The sequence below is a fragment of the Amphiprion ocellaris genome, chromosome 12, assembly GCF_022539595.1.
Source record: "Amphiprion ocellaris isolate individual 3 ecotype Okinawa chromosome 12, ASM2253959v1, whole genome shotgun sequence".
NCBI lineage: Eukaryota > Metazoa > Chordata > Actinopteri > Pomacentridae > Amphiprion > Amphiprion ocellaris.
This window is the reverse complement of record NC_072777.1, coordinates 2,357,557-2,379,588: the sequence shown is the minus strand read 5'-3', so window position 1 is coordinate 2,379,588 and position 22,032 is coordinate 2,357,557. Positions and strand designations below refer to the sequence as shown.

Here is a 22,032-nt window from a genome sequence, read left to right as displayed (position 1 = left end):
GTGAAACTGGCCAAAACTGTAAATAAAGTAAACATAAAAAAAATCTGTATTTTCATGAAAGTATTTCAATCTTTTCTAATCATACAAAAATAAAATTAAAAAAAATAAATATTTTCTGTTATTTGAAAGAAAAAAATGTGCATCTTAAGAGCTAAAATATATATTTCATTTTGAGCAGTTGGGTCAAACAGTCCACTGCTTGCAGGATTTTCTGTTTGCCGTCACTGTTTTGTGCACTCCCAAAGCAGAAATACTTTGTTTTAACTCATGGTTTTACATGCACGTGCCTGTTTTTTATGTGGACAGGTGTTGAAACTAACTGAAACTCTCAGACCAGAGCCGTAACTTGCAGCTTCATCTCAGGCATCTCTTTGCAAAACTTCCTCGATCTAACGAAAGAGCTCGACATGCAGCAACAAAACCCAGCAGCTCTGTCCACAAAGCAGCAATCTTTCAGTTTCGGCGTCCCTTCACTTCTTCTTCGCTGGTGTTTTGAGTGAGTTACCCACCACCAAACAGGTTCATGATGCCTCCAGTGTCTATTTTGGGTGGGGGTGCTGAGGAGAGGACGGGGGAGCTGAACACATCCACTGGAGGAGGAGGCAAACGTGGAGACCAAATTTACTTTTCAACTCACACAAAGACACAACAATCTGCTTAAGCACCGTCATTCAACGCAGCACAAGCCACTCAGTCCAGGTGGAAACATGCTGGAAAAAGCTCTCAGCAAACCATTAAGAAGCATTTATTTTCCTCTCCTCAAGGAGAGAGGAAGCTGCAGAACACACACTCCAGAGCAAACGCCAGGCCAAAAAAGGTACCTCCTGAGAATAAGTCAGCACCGGGATCCGATCCGGAGACGTCCGGCATCGAGTCAAAGATGTCTACAGAGCAACATGCAAACCCAAACATAGAGAATATCAAACGGGGAAGATGGTCAAACACAGCAGATGATAGGACGATAAGTTTATGGTCTCAATTTTTAGTGGCTTCCAGGTCTGAAAAGTGGCCCTATAATAGAATTATATTGAGGTGGAGTCAGACCATTCTACACAGCGCTGGAGTATTGTCACTGAAAGTTTCAGGTTTTGCAGAAGCGTTGGATGTTAAACGCAGGAGAATTTAAACGGTGAAGATGCTCAAAAACAGCAAACGATAAAAAGAAGAGGGATGGATGCAGATGGAAAGCAGACCACACACTCGGCTAATGTTTACCGCTGAAAAGGTCGTTAGCAGGGCTGGTCGTTAGCGGGGCGGAGATGGTGGCGGTGGTGGTGACGATGGTGCTGGAGGAGGCGAACAGCGGCGAGGGGGAAGGGGAGCTAAAGCAGGCATCCAGGGAGCTCGCCGGGGTCTCTGCCGACATCAGGCCAAAGAGGTCGAGACCCGAGGACGCCACCGTGGAGCTACAGTCGGACGGAGCAAAGGGGTCTTTGGTTGGAGAAATGAGGGTGGAGATGATGGAGGATGTTAGACAACAAATACAAAACAAGAGGACAGACGGAACTGAGCACAAGTTGTAGGAAAGTTTAGACGCTGAGGTTCTTATTGGATCCACGTTTTGGTAAGTGACTGATAATATCTGGTAAAAATCACAGAAATTAAAGAGTAATTTATGCATTAACTGAAAAAAACTAAACAAAACAGGCCAAAACTGTAAATAAAGTAAACATTAAAATAAATCGGTATTTTCTCCAATGGTATTTTGTTCCTTTACAATGCTAAAAAATGTAAAATATTTTTACTGTTTTAATCGAAAGAAAAGATTTATATTTTAAGAACTAAAAAATATATCGAAAAAAATTTTGACCTGTTATGTTTACAGAGAGAAACCTGTGAAATCACAGAAAATTACACATTTATTTACTTCAACTGTAATGAAAAAGTGCAAAACTAAAAATAAACTAAATATCAATAATTTAATTTAAAAAAAATCTGTATTTTCATGAATGGTATTTCATTCTTTAACAATGGTAAAAAGAAAAAAAATATGTTTTTAGTATTTAAATTACAAAAAAATTAAAAATTATAAATATTTGCTGTCATTTGAAAGGAAAAAATTGCATTCTAGGAACTAAAAAACATTTTGTCATGTTAAATTACAGGTAAAAACCAGTAAAACCACAGAAAAATACACATTCATTTAGTTTAATTGTAAAGAAAAAGGCTAAAACTGTAAAAAAGCTAAACATGAAAAAAATCTGTATTTTCCCAAATGATATTTTATTCTTTTACAATGGTAAAAAATGTAATTTTTTTTACTGTATTCTATATCTTACAGATATTATGTTATTGTTAATTGAAAGAAAAATGTGTATTTTAAGAACTAAAAAATTTATATCTAATATATTTTTCCCTGTTATTTTAAATTACAGATAAAAACCTGTAAATCACAGAAAATCCACATCTGTTTACTTTAATAAATGTTATCTTTTATAGGATTAGACTGTACAGTAAAATTACACATTTTTTACAACATATTTAAATTTACAGTAATGCAAAAAAATATTATTTTACAGCCGTTATTGCCATTATTTGAAAGAGAAATTACATAAATTAAGGATTGAAAGGTGGTAATTTTTCCTTAAAATGTCATTTTTTTGCTGTTTTCAGGAGTGACAGAAAACTTCTAGTAAAATCAGACGAAATGTTATTTAGATTGAGACAAAAATAAAAAATAACTAAAAAAAATTAGTAATTCATTGTTTTACGATATTTAACTGTACAATTACAGTTTTTTACTCTACTTAAATCAGTAAAAACTACTTTTGTTTTGCATGTATTTGCCGTTGTTTGATTGAAATAATGTGTATATTTGAGATTGAAAAATTGCAGAAAAATAAATAATAATAATTTAAAAATTAACTATTATTTTACAAATTTTTCCTGTTATGTTGAAATTCAGATAATTAGTAAAATCATAGGAAAAAAGTTAATTTACACGTTGACTGTAAAGAAACAGGCCAGAAACTGTAAATAATATCCACATTAAAGGTCTATATTTTTGACAAATGTTAATTCTTCAGTCATACACCGTTATTTGTGAAATGGTCGTCACTCGTGCTCAGTTCTGTACGTTTCATGATGATGGAGATGAAAATGCAGCAGTAATATATGAGAGGAGTGGAGAGGGATGAAGGAGGAAACGTGCAGACGAGCTCCGACACTCTGCTGCTGTCAGTCGGAGCCAAAAAATAGCTCCTCCAATAGAAAAAAAAGGCAAACAACTGGAGCGAATATTGAACGCCTTCACAGAACATAAACCTGTAGAACAAAGCCGAGCTGAACCGCCACACGCAGCGTTCTTCGTCAGATTGAGACACAGAACCACACAAATGAGACACACAATGACCAAAATGAGACACAAAACCACAAAAACTGACAAAAACAATCCAGAAAGCATCAATCTAAATCTGACCTTCTCCCAACTACAAAATAAACCCAAAGATCAGATGGAATCCTCAGAACTGATGCTGGCATGTACTGCTGCTCCGTCGGTGTCACTTCTCCTGATATCAGTAAATGGTACTCACTATCTAAGTCATGTGAGTCTCCAACAAACTCAACTTCCACATCACACATTCGCCTCCACATGCAAACACACTCCCAGATGGACTTTTATCACCCACCGGCTCCAGCGTTGGCGGCCGGGGCGGTCGTAGCTGCAGCTCCGCCTTCGGCTGCAGCCGCTGAGGCCTCGGCGGCGGGAGCAGGCGTGGCGAAGGCATCTGGAGTTCAGACCAAACGCCACAGAAAGAAATCCAGATGAGGAGAGAGAAGAAGGAGTCAGGAAGGTCAGGAAAAAAGAAAAGTAAGATCAGAAACACCTGAGCTGACACCATGTGACACCAATGACTGACAGGTGAATGGACCAATGGGAGGACAGACAGGAGGCACTAGAGGAGGGTCCATCTACTGCACAGGTAGAAGCCGGAGAGCAGCCAATGTCACGGCTGGAGCCACGTGGCAGCGTTTGATAGAACTGCTTTTCGGCGAGGTCGAGGAAAAGCATGTGGGCCTATCAAACCATGATATGCAGCGGTGCGTTCAAGCCAAGTGGTGCAGGAGGAAAACTGTGTCGGTGTTTGTTTGGTAGACTTCTGCAGTATCTACGTGGTATGGAGCCACAAATTCATCGTTAAGAAGTTAATGCAAAACAAATATTCACATAAAGGAATCAATATTTTGTGCAATTTGACTAAAATTCAACTATTTTTAAGTCTTTTTGTAGCATTGGTTTTGATTTTATAGCGTCACTTTTCATGACATCACAGTAAAGTAATTTTTTTTATTACTAATTTACATGTCAACTGTAAGAAAACAGGAAAAAATTGCAAATAATGTGACAAATTACTGTATCTAAAACAGCAAAATATGTCATTATTTTAAAGATATGTCACATTTTTCTTATTGTTATAAAACATGTTTGATGTTCATGTGCATGTCTATTTTTTTATTTTCATTGATATTTTCTTGTATTTCTAAAAACAATACAGGAGAAAATCTGTAAAATAAAAAAGGAAAAATGCTGTAAAATTACTTTTTTTAAAAATATTGCTATATATCTGTAAAGATTATGCGAAAACATGTTTAAGGTAAAAAAAAACAATAATCATATTTTTTTCTTTTTTTAAATTTAACTCTTCAGATTATCCAGGTGTTAATATTATATGCATGTCTATTTTTTTTATTTTATTTTAGTGATATTTTACAGGTTTTTCACTGGAATTTCTTTTAGAAATACAGGAAAAAAATCTATAAAATGAAAAAAGGAAAATGCTGTACAGTTACTTTTTTAAAAATAGTGACAATATGTTTTCATGTAAAAATTACATGAAAACATGTTTGACTTAAACAAAATAATAATCATTTTTAATTTTTTAAGTTTAACACTTTATTTTATTAATATCTTGCAGGGTTTTTTTTATTGTACTTTGTTTTAGAAATACAAGAAAAAAATCTGTAAAATAGAAAAGTAAAAATGCCGGAAAATTCTGTTTTTTAAAAAAGAGTGCTACAATATCTGTAAAAATTGCGTGAAAACATTTTTGATGTTTAAAAAAAATACTTTTTTCGCTATGATTATCCATTTTTAGCATTATTTTACAATGTACATGTTTACTTCTGTAATTTTATTGATATTTTCTTGTATTTCTAAAAGAAAAATACTGAAAAAATTTGGTTAATGTCGCCTTCTAAAGTAAAATCTCACTGACAATGATAAAAAATCCGGTGTGCAGCTTCACTGTCATGAAATGTGTCATTATGAAATCAAACTCACGTGAATAAACCCAGTGTTTTAATGGAGAAAATGTGCAAAAATCTTCTCTAATGAAATAAAAATGAATCAAGTGTAGGTTTCTTTTAAAAGTTATTTTGTAATGTGAGTTTTTAAATCATTTGGGGCTCCATGAATTTGACAGCTGGAATGATGCGTCAGTGCAGTAACAAAGTGAGAGTTTCTGATGGTGCAACTTTGCCCGCTGGCATTCAGGTCAGCAAAGTTCTGCCTTCTGTGTGTGAGCATGCAGTCGGCTGTCAGATCGTGTGATGGGTTTTGAGGTGGAGCTTCCCAGAGTCATTCTGCTGCAGAGAATTTTCTGGAAGCCCACTGACCTCCCAACAGATCCATATTACCGGCGGTGGCGGCGGCGCCAGGGGAGGCGGCAGCTGCGGTGCTAGTGGGAGGAGCTAGAGAGCCTCCGGGTTCTGCCGCTGCCGGAGTGGGCGTGGCCGCTGCAGGGGAAGGGGCGGGCTCTGCTGTGAGGGTGGGTTCGGATAGCAAAGAGTCACCCATTTCTGACGGGTGTTTGGAAACACCGCCAAAATAAAACAGGAGAGAGCAACCAAAAACAACCAGAGGAGCCAAAAGAAAAAGCCCAATTCAAATCAAAACCAGTTTAGGGTTGAGCGACAGAAACAAAATCCATATTTTAAACAAATCAAAGGGATTCGACACCAGCCGAACAAAAACAAAAAAACAACCAAAAATAGCCCCCGTTAGTTACGAACCAAAACCAGACAATGGAGGATGAGGAGGGAGGGAGGGAGAAGGTAGAGAGAGACAAAGAGAGCACTCAGACTAAAGAGAGGACACAAACAGGGAGGCAACCACAGCACATCGGTACAAGAATTCATGTTAAAACGCAATTAAAATGTCTCCAGGTTGCCTCGATGTCAGAGTTAGTTGAGAAGGAAACATCAAGGTGACCTGGAGGAGGATCTAAAGCCCCTTTAAGACTCCTGTCTGTTAATCTGATGGCATCTGAACTTGTTGGTTCACCCTAGTTCACTTGTTTTTCTATAAAAGTCGCAATCTTCCAAGATCCAGCTTCGTGTAATTTCACTTTAAAGATTGCTAAAATCTGAACTTAACTGATATGTAAGTATGACGCACTTGGAGTTAGAGTTTGAGGAAGGATTTCTCCAGATTTCAGCACCAAAACTGGTCTAAAAACATTCCAGTGCAAAATAGCTATTAAACTGAACTTTACTTTGAAGAAAAAGAGTTTACAACAGTTCAGATTGCTGAAAATCACCAATGATGACTGTACAGGGGGTCCTAGGTTTAAGATGTCCTTGACCTAGGACGTTTCGTTGTTACGTCTGAACTGGTTACGGGTGGGACCTCGGTTTACAACGTACGCTGCACTGGTTACGTCGGAACCGGTTGGCGAGCAGATCAAACGAATACGTTGTCACACGGTGCTATAAAATGGCTTTGTTTACATTCGCGCCAGTTACATTCACCTTGGATTGTGCTACATTCACTATCTTTTTGCCTTTCGTTATGGCTCACAAGCGTGATCAAGTAGATCAAGTTGTAAAAACAGGGCAACATATTCTGTAATCTTCTTGTAAAATGACTCAAACATGGATGAAAGTCATTGGTATTTAAGACTTTTTCGAAGAACTGATCAATATCTTGATGCACGTAACGGCTTTCTTTACATTTTCGCTGGAGTTCCGACTTACGACAAAAATCGACTCACGTCGGGCCGTAACAATGGAACTCTGATTTAAGTCGAGGACCCCCTGTATTTCAAGTTTTGACTAACAGGAGTTGAAGTTTCGTTTGCTGCTTCCAGCTGATACTGATATCATCTCCAGGGTGCCTCAAGTTTAGAGATTGTCAAGAAGGAAGCATCAAGATGGCATGGAAGAGGATCTAAAGCCTCTTTAAGACTCCTTTCTGTTAATCTGACGGCATCACAACATGTCAGATTCATGTCTGAATGAACACCCTAGCTTTCTTTTTTGTAAAAGTCGCAATCTTACAAGTTTAGTTTCAAGACATCTGAAATCTTAACAGCATACAATCGTCTTAACCGATATGTCAGTATGACGCATTTGGAGTTGAGTTTAAGCAAGGATTTTTCCAAATTTCAGCACCAAAATTGGTCTAAAAACATCTGTCAGAGTGCAAAATGTCTATAAAAATTCAACCTTACTTTGAAGAAAAAGAGTTTAAAACAGTTCAGATTGATGGAAAACACCAATGATGACTGTATTCCAGGTTTTGACTAACAGGAGATGAAGTTTAGTTTGTTTCTTCCAGTTGTTTAGGACTATTTCCTCTGAGTTTATTAAATACCTGCAGCATCAAGCACCAGCAACCTTGTTAATTGTTTATAATTATGAATGCACTCTAGACTTTTCACAGAGAGCACAAAATGTCTCAAAAAATCCAACTTTACTGCGACAAAGAGTTTTTAACAGGTCAGAATAACGAGACTCGGTCGTAATTAATATAATTCAAGTTTTGAATAACAGAAGGTGAAGTTTAGTTTGTTGCTTCTAGTTTTGTATTATTTCCCCTAAGTTTATTAAATACCTGCAGCAGGATCCATATGACAGAGAGCTACATATATTTACACATAATTTTATTAGTAATTACTAATTGTAAATAATCCCTGACATGGAGACGGGATGGATCAGGATCTAACAAGAAGTCAGTCTGTGGACTTCATACAAAAAGCGCAAAATGTCTACAAAACTGCAACTTTACTGCAATAAAGACAGAGTTTTCAACAGATTGAATCTTTAGTTTTTTTAGCGCATTATTCTGTTTTATTCATCCCTGCATGTACTTTACTGAATGACAGAATGCCGTCACTTTAACAGATGGACATTTCGTGTCTAAAAGGGGCTTCAACTAGTCTGGAGCAGAATCTGGATGGGAAGTGAAGATAGGAATGATACTCACCTGATCCAAGAAGATCTACGGAAGCAGAAACCAAAGGAGCATGGAGAAGATGTGGTTGATGCAGGTATAAATTCATTTCAACATGTGAATGTTTTCATAGACTTGAATAGTTGAATCTTTTCTGGACCGCTTACCTCCCCAGGATGTGGGGGCAGCTGATGGTGCTGAGGGACCAGAGGAGCTCAGAGGATCCAGGTCCAACAAAGAACTGCAGGAAGATCACATTCAGGTTGGAATTCTTTCTTTAATCATTTAATAATCGCCCTTCGTCCCACATAAACAACTGCCAGTAAAGAAGACCAGTGCATGTGCATCTAAACACATAAAAAACTCATCTATTCCACAAGGAAAGGTGTTTATTAGGAGCTTATGGTTTAAAAACAGAATATTGCTGCAGAAACTACGCTAGATTTTGGTTTGTTTTTACCTGTAACTGGAAATCCCATTTTAGTGCGTAATATACTATTTTTTGTTATTTTAATATATAACCAATCTGTAAATTACATTAATTATGGACTAGTTTCCAATTAAACCAACATATTCGACACACTAAACACATAAACAATTATAAATGCTTAATTTGATATGCAATATTTCGTTGTGTTTTGTGTGTTTTACTTTGCTCCCTCGGTATCATTACCAGTATTTAATCTCACTTCTTCCATTTTAGTCAGACTTAAGCTTGTTTACGTTTATTTTCAGTAACATATTTTTCTTATATCTTATTGTTTTTCTACTAGACGCTGCATGTTACATCATTTTGTTTTCTCAGCAAAATGTGGCAAAAGGATATGCTTCGGTAGTTTCACCTCATCTTATTTTATCTTAGCTTAGCATAACTTAGCTTATTTGTCTTTGATTATTCCTCTACAAGAAAAAGACCAACCTTTACTTTTACACCCGATGGACATAGATTTGTGTGTTTTTTGGTGCTATGATCAGGACAATGATCAGTTTTTGGTGTCCAAACTAGTTTACCCAGACTAATTTTAGATGCACAAGAAGCCATTTTTGTTCTGGATTTGTACCTGGTAACAAACCACCTGGTGCGTGAGTTTTAACTTCCTGCTAAAAACGTATAAAAACAAGATTTTAAGGTATAATTTTAACAAAGATATTCGACACACCATGAACATCTGCAAATGCTTCATCATTTGGGCATCTTATTTTATCTTAGCTTAGCTTATTTGTCTTTGATTATTCGGCTACCAGAAAAAGGCAAACCTAGATAGTTGTGTGTACTTGCTTCTTTTTTTGGTGTTTTGGTAGACAGTGGTCACTTTTTGGTGTCCAAACTAGTTCCCTCTGACTAATTTTAGATGCACAAGAAAGTAAACATCACGCACCACTTTGCGTGACGTTTACCTTCCTGCCAAGAACAACCTTTAAAAAAAAAGGATTCTAAGATATAAAATATAAATGTAACCCACTCTTCGGCTGGTTCAGGAGCAGCTGAGGCGGCGGCTCCGGCGCTCTCCCCAGGAGGAGGCTGCAGCGTCGGGACGGCGTTTGAAGATTTGGCCGGAGTTGATGTCGGAGACACGTTGTTTGTTGGAGACCCCTGGAAGACAGGTAGAAAAACTTATTTTTAGTGATACATCAGACTGAATGAGCTCAGAGGACATTAACGATTAGTTTAAATGTGCGTCTCACCTTTGTTGGAGACCTGGAAGAGGAAGAACAGGAAGAATTGTAAGCGATTGGTTTGAAAATGGTAGTTCTGCTTGACACAAAGTTCGATGAGTTTCGTAAGTTTGAACAAATACGCATCATATGTGATCATATGAAGAGTTCATTTCCAAATGTTAGATGGCAAAAAAGAACAAATCTGAAGCATCTGATTTCTTAAAATAGTCCAATTTTAGTCCAGATAATTGATTTCACATGGAACTAAACCCTTCATACAGTGATCCACATCAGGATGTGACAGAACACAGACTTACTGTTGGATCAAAACATGTGTTTCTCACACATGTAATCACAGCAACACACACATTTCCACACGTGAATAGTTTCACATGTGAACAATGTGTACATTTACCTGACGGTGGGGTGGAGGTGACACTAGATACAGAGTTTTCTAAGAAGTTAGTGAAACTCTAAATAGACATACGACATATGCTCACCCTTCACTGGTGTTTCCAAATCAACATAAGGGAGAATAAAAGAGAGGACGGGTTAAATGAAATTATAGATAAAAACACCTCTGCAGAGCTGTTTCCACCAACATTTCTGTAGCTTTTAAGAGTGGCAACTTGTGAAAATAAAAAAAGGAGAAAGCAGGAGTTGAGATAAATGGAATTAAATTCCGCCTTACCCCTTCTTTCCGCCTTTTACGTCCTCCAGGCCGTTCATGTGTGTTTCCAGAGACTCCAGGATACTGCTGGGAGCCTGACAACAAATCCAAACACGAGTCATCGACAAATAATCCCTTCAACATAACTCCTGCATGGGTTTCTCTGGTTGAAACTGGCCTCAGAGCTTTGGAAAACATCACTGCAGCACCCACATGCGAGTACAAACACGCTCAAACACGAGATTTTTCTGACATGTTTGTCAGATTAAATTAGGGTCAACACGCCGACACTTCATCCTGCAAACAGGCACTCGGCCAGGACACCCTTTGTTTACCGGGTCCTCGAGGGGTTTAAAGGGACAGTCTTCATCGTCGGAGTCCACTAGATCCACCACCACCCCCGGGTGGAGACACTGGGTGGGGAGACGGTGGGTGAAATATGAGGGTGTCTGAGTGGGTGAGGTGAATGGATGGAGTTCCTGATCCGTCCAAGGAACCAAAAAACAATAAAAACATGAGAGCGATGATGTGTAACTTACGTAGTTGATGTCAGGAATGTCGTTTTTGTCAACTCCAACTGTCTGTTAAGGGGAAGAAACAATAAAACCAACATTACCACACTGCACAGACTCAAAACTGTTCATACGAGTGTGATCAAAAAGTTCCAGGACTGTTCGTGTTGCACATCCGAGTCACGTCTGGAGGAGAATTTAAAGCCCCTTTACGACTCCTTTCTGTTAATCTGACAGCATCTGAACGTGTCGGATTCATGTCTGAACAAAGACCCTAGATACCATTTATTTAAACACAAGTTGCAATCTTACAAGAACTTCGCCTAAGAAGACTGGTGATTTTTAAAGGAAGTGCTCTGGAGGTAGATGTAGATGTGTAAGACTATTTGAAAGGATGGCAGCCCAATTTAGCACAGTCTCTGAATTTTTCGATCGCACCTCATACACACATTACGATGTTTCTGCTAAAGACGACACCAGTGGACTCCTACCTCGGCCAGCTTCATGAACTCTCCGATCTTCGTCACCCTGGTCAGGAACCTCTTGTAGATCTCCAGCGCCTCCTTACAGTCGCTTTTCTTCATCTTGAAGAATTTCTCTGCGCATAAACACAAATCGATTTACACTTTTCGCTTGTGAGGAAGAAAAACCTTCACGAGACCGACGGTTTCTGGACGACTCACCTAATAGGTTGATGATTCCGTCGTTGTAGGACGCAAACAGTTTGACCAGGTCCTTGAAGAGGAGCAGGAACGCAGCATTGATGATGCCGTTGTTCAGCTCCTTGGGATGAACCTGAGAGGAGGCGGTGCAGAGATAAGAACTGAGGTCTGACGTTCGGATTATTAGAATCAAAACCCAAGAAAAAGATCTTGAGACGCACATCGAACTCCAGCAGTGTGTCGATCTGAGTCTGCAGAACCGGCATCCCCTTCAGCAGCTTCTCGGTGGTCATAGTTCTCATCACTCCCTCGGCGCTGAGGAGACAAAACAGAGAGAATGTTATGAGAAGAGGTGGAAGATAAACGATTTATGACCTGATGGTGTTTCCAACGAACCCTTTCTTCACTCTGGTGAAGTCGAAAGCCATCTGGCGGTAAGCGAAGGCTTTCTCGTTCAGGTACCGTCCATACCGCCTGATGAACGTAGACATGTCGTAGCCTGAATGCAAAGGAAAGCGATGTTTTAGGAAACAAAAAGACAATTTACAACAATCTCATTCATTTCCTCTCATGTGACGGACATCCTGAGGTTTCCTCATTTTATCTAAGATGTGTTGAAGTCGCGCAGCAGTAAATACTGTACAGCTACTTTCAGATTAGTGAGAAAATATAGTCAAAAATAAAAATTAGCAGTGGAGATCAGCAAACTCATGGATTTATTATTAAAAATATGATGTACAAAGTCAAAATAAAAATAAAAATCTTGTATATTTGACTTTGATGTTTATATATATATATATATATATATATATATATATATATATATATTCACCCATAAAATTAATAGATTTATCTTTGAAAAATGCAAAACAGTAATTAAACAATTATTTATAATCATAAATACAATAATAAACAGTTAATTTTGGATAATATCAAGTGTTTACATATAACTTTACATAAAATCTTGAATATTTTGTAATCATAATAATGTATTATTTTACTTTAAACATGTAAATCTATTTGTAATCTATCCCTAAATCTAATCTATTTTCACGATTGTATTGATATTTTTGTGTATTTCAAAAACGCAATAAGAAATTTTCAAAATAAAATGTAAAAATGTTGTACAATTACATTTTTTTTAAGTGCAGGTTTAAGCCCAAATTTAGCCAATATGGTTTTATACATTTGTTTCACCAAATTAACTATAAATGTTCAGAGATGCACAAAATAAAAATCTGAAAATATATATCAATTATACTAAATATTGTAGAATTGATTCCTGTTCAGGCCCTTTTTGCAATTTTCTTTTAAATTAAACATAAATATATATAACTGCTTAATGGCAAAGACTGCAACATTTAGACATCTTTTAGACATTTTATCAACATAAAATTACATCCATCCATCCATTATCTATACACCACTTAATCCTCACTAGGGTCATGGGGGGGCTGGAGTCTATCCCAGCTGACTCAGGTGAAGGCAGGGGACACCCTAGACAGGTCACCAGTCTGTCACAGGGCTACATACAGAGACAAACAATCACTCTCACATTCACACCTACGGGCAATTTAGAATGATCAATTAACCTCAGCATATTTTTGGACTGTGGGAGGAAGCCGGAGTACCCGGAGAAAACCCACGCATGCACAGGGAGAACATGCAAACTCCATGCAGAAAGATCCCGGGAAAGCCGGGACGTGAACCAGGGATCTTCTAGCTGCAAGGCGAAAGTGCTAACCACTACGCCACTGTGCAGCCCCATAAAATTACATTTCTTTTCTATTACTATCACCAGTGTAATAATAAAAATTAATCTCACCATGGGAGCCGGTTTTGTCAATAAAGTTGCTAAGGTTGAATAAGGAAGTCCTGGAAGCCAAATACTGAATGAACCTCTGAGAAAAAGACAGAAAACACAACAAAAAAATCATTTAGACGTGAAAAACGAACAATACAACCAGTAAAACCTTTATTCTATCATACAGCAGGTTTTATAGATCTGACACACACTGGACTACCAGGATTCATTTGATTTATTTGAGGGATTAAGTCTTTAATTATCTTCACTTCAAAGTGTGAGACCTCAAACTCACCGCAAAGATCAATAATTATTGATTAAAAAGACGACTAGAGTTTAATCTTTTGAACCCCAAAACCTGCCTGTAGCTTTGAAAAGCATGTTATCTTAAAAAGAAATCAGCCAGAAACTGAAAAAAAGAAAGAATTAGTACATTTTAAATATTCCAGCTGTCCTTGAACTATTCATCATGAACCAAATCTGAACTTAAAATCAGGATATTTCATTAAAATCACTTTATGATACGTCTCGTTTAAGACATTGCAAAAACTTAACCATTCCTGCAAACCAGATTCTGTAAAAAACAAAAAATTCTGCAGATCTTACTACAACCATGAAGCCATGAATGATTCAGCTGTGACCAGCAGTCAGGTGACAAAAATTCTGAGAGTTTCGACTGAACTTCAGGCAGTGTTTCCACAGAGCCGAGGCATATATTATTGGGTTTTCAACATTGCAACGGTCCTTGAACCAAATCTGACCTTAGAATCTGGACATTTAATCCAAATTACTTTTATACTGAAAATACATTTATTTGACATATATATGTCTATATCTATCTATCTATCTATCTATCTATCTATCTATCTATCTATCTATCTATCTATCTATCTATCTATCTATCTATATATATATATATATATACATATATACATATATATAAATAATATAGATATTATATAACATATAAAATAAATATCTAGATATCTATAAATTCTATAAATCTGATTTAAAATTTTAAATATATTAAATAATATTAAATATGTATAAAAGCCTCTTTACCTCTAAAATTAGCAAAAAAATAAATATTTTGTACATCTCATCGGTAACAAAATCTGACCTTCAAATCAAGATGTCATCAATGTCTCATTTAAAAATTTAAAATTAATCAAATTTTTCATATTAAATTTTTTAAATATTTCAAATATATTAATAGATATATAAATTAAATATCTAAATTATTTATTATATTATGTAATCTATCATGAATATATAAATGCATATAAATTCTATAAATATTATTTAAAATGTTTTAAAATGTTAAATACAATTTAAAAACTATAAAAGCCTCGATCTCTACCTCTAAAATTTGCAAAAAATATATATATATTTTGTACTGACTGGATTCTATAAATTCTCATTTAAGAATTAAAAAATAATAAAATGTATAATAACACTAAAGATAGTACGTATTTACAATATATTGTTATATGTAAAATGAATATATTATTTAACATATACAATAATTTCTTCATAGATCTAATTTATATACATACTTAAAATATTTAAAAATCTTGCATATAATTAAAAATGTATAAAAGCCTCTATCCCTACTTGTAAAATTTGCAAAAAATAAATACTTTTTAACAACCAGATTTTGTGAATAAAACAGATAATTCTGCAGCTCTTGACACAACCGTGAAGCCATGAATGACTCAGCTGTGACTAACCATTGTGAGAAAAATTCAAAGTTTTTTTTTAATTTAAAGTCAGAAAATGATCAGAAATGTCAGTTTTCCTGTAGAGTTCCTTGACTTTTATTGATGCTGCAGAGTTCTCGTCACTTCCACGATAACATAGAGGTGGTGTTGCAGTGGAAAACGAGCCCACTGTGGGTAAAAACACCCCAGAATCTGCTGCAGACGTGAGCAGCGCTGCCTCACCTCGTTGCCGTGGACACACATGTGATGGGTGGTGACGAGGGCCTTGAAGACGACCACCCAGCTGGCGTTGGTGGCTCGCTCGAACAGCGTGTCGGCCATCTGAGGGATGTTCACGTTGGTGGTGTTGGTGGCCGACACCAAATCTGCAAAACACGGCGTCAGTCGGTTATTAATCCTCCAGCTCAGCGCTCATCGCTTTAAATTCATCTCAGAACAAGGAATAAAAGAGTTTAATCCTCTGAACCCCCAAAAACCTGCCAGAGGCTTAAAAAGGCATGTTATTGTTGGAAAAAAACACTGAAATTACACAATTTATCAGCCAGAAATGGGAAGAACTATAGGAATCATCAGATCTTTGATGTTTCGGGGGTCTTTGAACTACTCATCATTAACTCAGCATAAAATCATTCATTCTATGACTTTTATTCAACAACTTGTTTGAAAATTTGCCAAAAATAAACCAGTCATATTAACAGGAATCTGTAAAATTAAAAAATTCTGCACCCCTTCACCTAACCAAGAAGCTACAATTGATATAACTGTGACCAAGAGTGAGGTGATAAAAATTCAGTTTTCAGGTGAACTGCAGGCAGTGTGTAGACTGAGCAGAGGAGACAAGTAACAGTAAAATGTAAAAATAACATTTAAAAAGGCATGTTATCATTTTAAAAATTACTAAAATTACACCAGTTATTCACCAGAAGCTGAAAAAAAATCTAAATATTTAGATTTTCAACATTCCAACGGTCCTTGAACTACTCATCTTTAACCAAAGTTTAAGTTTAAAATCTTAATATTTCAGCAAAATCCCTTTATTCTACGTCCCATTTAAAAATAGTCAACTTTGATTGTCGGCTGCAGATGCCCAAGAGAATATTAAAGCTGCAGGACGAGCTGCTGCACAAACACACATTTAGAGACAGAAACACACATTTAGAGACAGAAACACACATTTAGAGACAGGAACACACATTTATAGGCAGGAACACACACAGAATACTGCTTTGTCATCTCCGTTCAGACAAACGTCTCCAGTAGAGTTCAGGCTGCAGCAGCATCACAACAGAAACAGAAAAGCAGGTGAACAGGTGATGGAGCGTCCAAAAATACACACCGGAAAATAAAAAATCATTTGAAAAACTGCAAAAATCTGACAGCAAAAGTGCCAGAAATTATGTTACATGCTGTAACGATCAAAAACAAATAGAATTAAAACACTATTATCCATCAAAACAGAGAAGATCTGTAAATTATTAACCATTTTCAGTCCTTAATATAGATAGGTTTTCTTTCAGATATCTGTAAAATAATATTTTTAGCTGATTAGTATACAGTCAAAAATGGTGTAATTTATGGTCATCTATAAAAATACCGTTTTCAGAGTAATTTTTGACTTAATTTGAATCATTTTAAACAATTTTTTGTTACTTTAGATGGGTTTCACGTTATTTTAAACCATTTTAAAGTTGTTTTTGGACAGAACTTGCATAATTTTTTTATATTTCTGACTCATTTGGGACTGTTTTGATTCCTTTTTAACAATCTTTGAAGAATTTTGAACCACTAATTTCAAGTATAGTTGTTTTTTAGCACATTTTTTGTCGTTTTGGATGCATTTTGAGCTATTTTGGAGTTGTTTTAGACATATTTAGTCATTTTGGACACCCAGCGACCCAAATATTGATGAATGTTTAACATTTGCTCCTCAAAAAAGCTGGTAGCAGACTAAAACTGATGTGTATAGGGCTCTATGAAGCTACAAGCTGCTTTTATGTTGAATTTATATTGAAATTTAACAGCGGAAGAAGCTGATTTTTACCTTAATGAATGTTCAGATACATGCATTTGAAATTAGCTGAATCAGAAACAGTGTTTTTGAACATTAAAGCATGAAAATATATTCTAGTAGAGCCAAAAACCACAATTACAGACCTGTAAATGTACAGAATAAAAGCCTAAATAGATACAATCACATTTTAATGTTATGAATTACAAACTTTAATTCATTTTAAACAATTTTTTTGTCTTTTTGGGCAAGTTTTAAGTTATTTTGGACTACTTTAGAGTTACTTTTTGACAATTTTGCATCATTTTGGACTGTTTCGTTAGATTTAAAACAGCCTTTGGGTAATTTTTCACACATTTAATCTCATTTTTAACCATTCTGGAGTTGTTTTGGACTAACTTTGACTAATTTTTGACAGACAGAATTGCTGATTTACATGATAAAGGATGTATTTTGCAGTAGAATCCTGACAGAAATCTGAACTCTGAAGTGTGACGTTTACTGTAAGTGTATTTTTCACTCCTTCCTGCTGACATTGAGATGATTTTATCCTGCAGATATCGACAGAACGTCTCCGCTAATGGAAGCAGGAGAAGGTCTCGTATGGAAAAGACACCAGAAATAAAGCAGAGAGAAGATCAGGAGAAGAAAGGAAGCAGCTGAAGGTCAGAAGGAGCTGGACGGACGGAGGCTCGGAGGGTCTCAGGTTTGGGGGTTTAATCAGATTATTGCTAATCACCGCTCTGGTTTCTGCACGTAAACACAAGCTGCTCCACAAACCAGAAAACATTTAACCAAACGGTAATAATCAGCACAAAACGGACTCCAGAACATCAACAGCACAGGAATTTGATCTTTTCATGCATAAAATATGAAGAAAAATGAGCAAGACTTTAGTTTAAAGTGATTTCAGGAGCCTCAAATGAGATTTAAATAAGATTTTTCAAAGTTTTCAAGTCATTTTAAGCAAAGAAAAAAAACAAAAACATCTGAACTGGGCACTCAAATGCACTTACAAAGCAAAAAACTACAAATAAATCTGGTAAAAACTATTTTTAACTTACAAATATCACCATAAAACTTCCCCAGTTGATCTTTATATTAGAATTTTATGTTTAAAATATGCAAATCAAGTATTGTCTATAAAAAAATAAGAAACATGAACACTAAATAAATGCAGCTTTAAAATTCTTCTTTCACTTTATTGATAAATTAGACTTAAAGATTTGTACCGATGACGTGCTGAATGTATTTTTTATTACTTTATTAATCAGAGATTTTACAATGTTTTTATGAAATAAATAAAATAAATAAAGAAAATATGAACAAACTCCTCTGTAAGAACCTCCACAATATAGACAGGAATAAAAGTTTTAATATTTTTTCTATTTTCTATTTTTATATTTTTTTTAAACATTTTTTCAAAAAATTTTAATTTCTTTTTTTCAATTAAACTAGATTAAATTAGATCTTATTTCAGGAAATACAATAAAAGTAAAAATAAAATAAAATACATTTAAATCAAATAAAAAATAAAACAAGGTGAAATAAGATTTTAAAAATATATTAAATTACAATAAATTAAAGTGAAATAAGATTTTAGAAAATACAGAAAGTATGATACAGAAAAAAATTTACAGAATACACAAAAATGACAGGATGTGTAAATGAGAAGTGAACTGAGGTTGTATTTGGGATCAGTGTCACTTTATTGCATTAAAACGGTTCAATCTGTGTGAATGTGTTTAATAATCTGGGATCTTCTTGTGATCTTTGTGGAACTAATTAATCGAACCAGATGGTGACAGAAACTCTGTTGATGTTTCCATCTTTAATTTATTCACTTCTTCTCTCTGCAGTTCCAGTATTTCCATTCTAAATTTCATTTTACAGCATTTTTCTGACTCACGTAGAATGATCAAACTCTACAATCCTCTGCAGGAAAAAAACACAGAATGTATAATTTTAAGAAGTTAAAATCACAGAATTTAGACTTTAATCAAAAAATGACTCAAACCGGTTATTTGATTAGAGTTTTGGTGCCTAACGTCAGAAAATTGTTGAAAAAATGTAAATTAGTGGTAAAGATCTTCAGTTTACTGTCATAGAGCAGGAAAGAAACCAGAAAATATTCACATTTACGAAGCTGAAATCACAGAATTTAGACTTTTTCTTCATGAAAAATGATTGAAACTGGTGGAATGGTGAAAATGTGGATCAGAGTTTTCTCAAATGTCTTGTTTTGCCCCAAAGATCTTCAGTTTACTGTCATAAAGAAAGAAAGAAATCAGAAAATATTCACATTTAAAAGCTTCAAATACAGAATTCAAACTGTTTTCTCTTGACAAATGACTCAAATTGACTAATTAATGATTAAAATGAGTTGTTTTGTCTTTAAAATCTCAGAAAATATTGAAAAATGTGTATCATTGTTTCCTGAAAAGTCTTGTTTGGCCACAGAGAGATTATAGAACATGATCATGGTTCATATTTACTCATATATTATCTCCTGTGTGTTGTTGTTGTGTTAATTGTGTTCCCATATGGGTCCTATCATGGGCTGTAATCCTGCTTCCTGTTGTAGTATCATAACCCGACACACACATTTCCACGCTCTTAAAGCGGTGTGTGTGGGTAATGCGGATTGGCCGAGCTAAATAAAGACTCTTACGGTAATCCCAGCGCAGCCCAGAGGAGCGCTCTAAGAATGAAGCTGCTCTGATTGTGTTTACTTTTACACAACAAGTCGCTCCCTTAGCGGCCAGGAGAGTCCAGGAGGCCGTAAACACCTCACACCTGAGGACAAAGCTGCACCAGATCACCCATCACCCATTAATCAATTACAGGCCCGGGCTCGGAAAGGTCGCAAAACGGTGGCAAATGTCAATTAGTGGTAAAGAGATCCAGTTTACGGTCACAGAGGAGGAAATAAAATGAAAATATTCACATTTAAGAAGCTAAAATCACAGAATAGACACTTTCTCCAATTAAAACATGACACAAACTGACTAATTAATTGTCAAAATTGGTTGTTTTGTCTCTAAAATGTCCGAAAATGGTGAAAAATGTCAATTAGTGGTAAATATATTCAGTTTACTGTCATAGAGGAAGAAAATATTGATATTTAAGAAGCTAAAATCACAGAATTTAGATGGTTTTCTTCTTGAAAAAAGACAAAATTGTCAAAATTAGTTGTTTTGTCTTTAATTTCTCAGAAAATGGTGAAAAATGTCAGTTTGCTATCATAGAGGATGGGAAAAAATGAAAATATTTGTATTTCACAAGGTGAATTTAGCGTTTCTTGGTGTCTAATATGTAAAAATGGTTAAAAATATTAATTACTGCATTTGATCTCTAAAATGTCATAAAATTATGAAATATGTGGATCAGAGTTTCTTCAAATGTCTTGTTTTGTCCAAAGATCTTCAGTATTTTCTGATGCTAGACACCAAAAAACTAATCAAATAATTGGGTTGAGTCATTTTTTATTGAAAGAAAATCTCAATTCTATACATATTATTATATATGTGTATGTATATTTACATTTATTTGAAAACAGATTTCTTCAAGCCATTATTGGAAATGCAGTTTAGCTGTAATTTTGTGGCAGCGGAGTTGGTTTTTGAGGTATTAAACTTGAAGTTGGTGCTTTTTTCTACCTGAAAACGGCCCTGAAAGTGACGGTTCTTGCAGTCAAAGGTTCATGTTGCACTAAAACCGCCTTTAATCTTAAAAATGGCTCATTCGCCAAACAGTGCCATTAAAGCTCAGTAATTATACCTCATGGTGACAACAAGACGCCATCCAACCAAGAAATATCCTGATAATCCTTCACCTAACTGGATATTTATAAGATTTAGTGGTGCAGACAGAAGAAAGAGGCTTCATATGGTAAAATAAATATTAACCACAACATATTCATTCATAGTAGAAGCGGTTATCAGCTTCATTTTAACTCCCAGTATAGATATTTTCAACATGACCTCAGATGAATTCAGACTTTCTGCCTTCAGTATGAAGGCTGAAAGTCAATCTGTCACTTGACCTTGTGTGAACAGAAGCAGCAGGAATCTCTAACATCAGCCCTGCAGAGTCGGTTTCACTTCATCTTCTGAGTTAAAGCCTGGCTAAATAAACCGAAATATTAAATTCAATGCAGTGTCTCCTACAGCCTATAACAGGGCTGTTGTGATACACCAGTATGACGGTGATATTTCTAAAAACAACATACTGGTTTCATGCTATTAATGCATGCATGATAAGAAACTATTATTTTAGGTTGTGATGCACCTTAAGACTGCATGAATTTTCTAGCCAGCTAGTTCAAAATCATGACAGAGAAGAAGACAAAAACATCTTAAACTAGCATTTTTTTCTTCCTCTTTTCAGATTTTGCATCAGTATTGTGATCATTTCTTTATCAGGTTTTCTTTTGGACACTAAAATCATGCAGTGACAGTCGATTCCTGCACCGCTGGCCTCGTTTTACACCAAATTACATGCAGACATATAAGTTAAAATGCTAAATTTTTGCTGCAAAAATCATGTCAGAGAAGAAGACAGATGAAAGTGATGCCAACAAAACATTATTTTTGTTTTTCTTTTCAAATTTTGCATCAATGTCATGATAAAGTTATCAAGAGCGTTTTTGGAAGCAACAATTGTGCAGTGAAGGCCTCATTTTACACTAAATTACATGGAGATATTTAAGTTAAAATGTGAGAAAATTTTTGCTTCATGAAGAGGAAACTTGCACACTTTGTAACCTTTGCTACTTTTATTTTATAGTTAAATAATTAACATTTACACACAATATGTGATAT

At 35.5% G+C, this 22,032-nt stretch overlaps 1 protein-coding gene across 22 annotated transcripts in view; it reads right to left on the bottom strand.

The window, feature by feature from the left end:
- The window catches only part of LOC111585940 (clathrin coat assembly protein AP180-like), a 39,762-nt gene that overhangs the window by 10,523 nt on the left and 7,207 nt on the right, over positions 1 to 22,032 (bottom strand). For 6 of the 22 annotated variants that reach the window (XM_035941683.2, XM_055016207.1, XM_055016209.1 and 3 more), the window contains exons 2-18: positions 15,424 to 15,566; positions 13,502 to 13,577; positions 12,073 to 12,175; positions 11,898 to 11,991; positions 11,698 to 11,809; positions 11,506 to 11,612; positions 11,042 to 11,083; positions 10,524 to 10,597; positions 9,860 to 9,872; positions 9,637 to 9,767; positions 8,341 to 8,414; positions 8,207 to 8,221; positions 5,617 to 5,799; positions 3,630 to 3,728; positions 1,216 to 1,431; positions 822 to 884; positions 510 to 590 (exon numbers count right to left, since the gene is read on the bottom strand). In XM_035941683.2, the coding sequence (XP_035797576.2) occupies positions 510 to 590; positions 822 to 884; positions 1,216 to 1,431; positions 3,630 to 3,728; positions 5,617 to 5,799; positions 8,207 to 8,221; positions 8,341 to 8,414; positions 9,637 to 9,767; positions 9,860 to 9,872; positions 10,524 to 10,597; positions 11,042 to 11,083; positions 11,506 to 11,612; positions 11,698 to 11,809; positions 11,898 to 11,991; positions 12,073 to 12,175; positions 13,502 to 13,577; positions 15,424 to 15,566 (1,626 nt within the window). The remainder of the gene's footprint in view (positions 1 to 509; positions 591 to 821; positions 885 to 1,215; positions 1,432 to 3,629; positions 3,729 to 5,616; positions 5,800 to 8,206; positions 8,222 to 8,340; positions 8,415 to 9,636; positions 9,768 to 9,859; positions 9,873 to 10,523; positions 10,598 to 11,041; positions 11,084 to 11,505; positions 11,613 to 11,697; positions 11,810 to 11,897; positions 11,992 to 12,072; positions 12,176 to 13,501; positions 13,578 to 15,423; positions 15,567 to 22,032) is intronic. The other 16 variants (XM_055016211.1, XM_055016213.1, XM_055016222.1 and 13 more) reach the window with 10 other exon arrangements.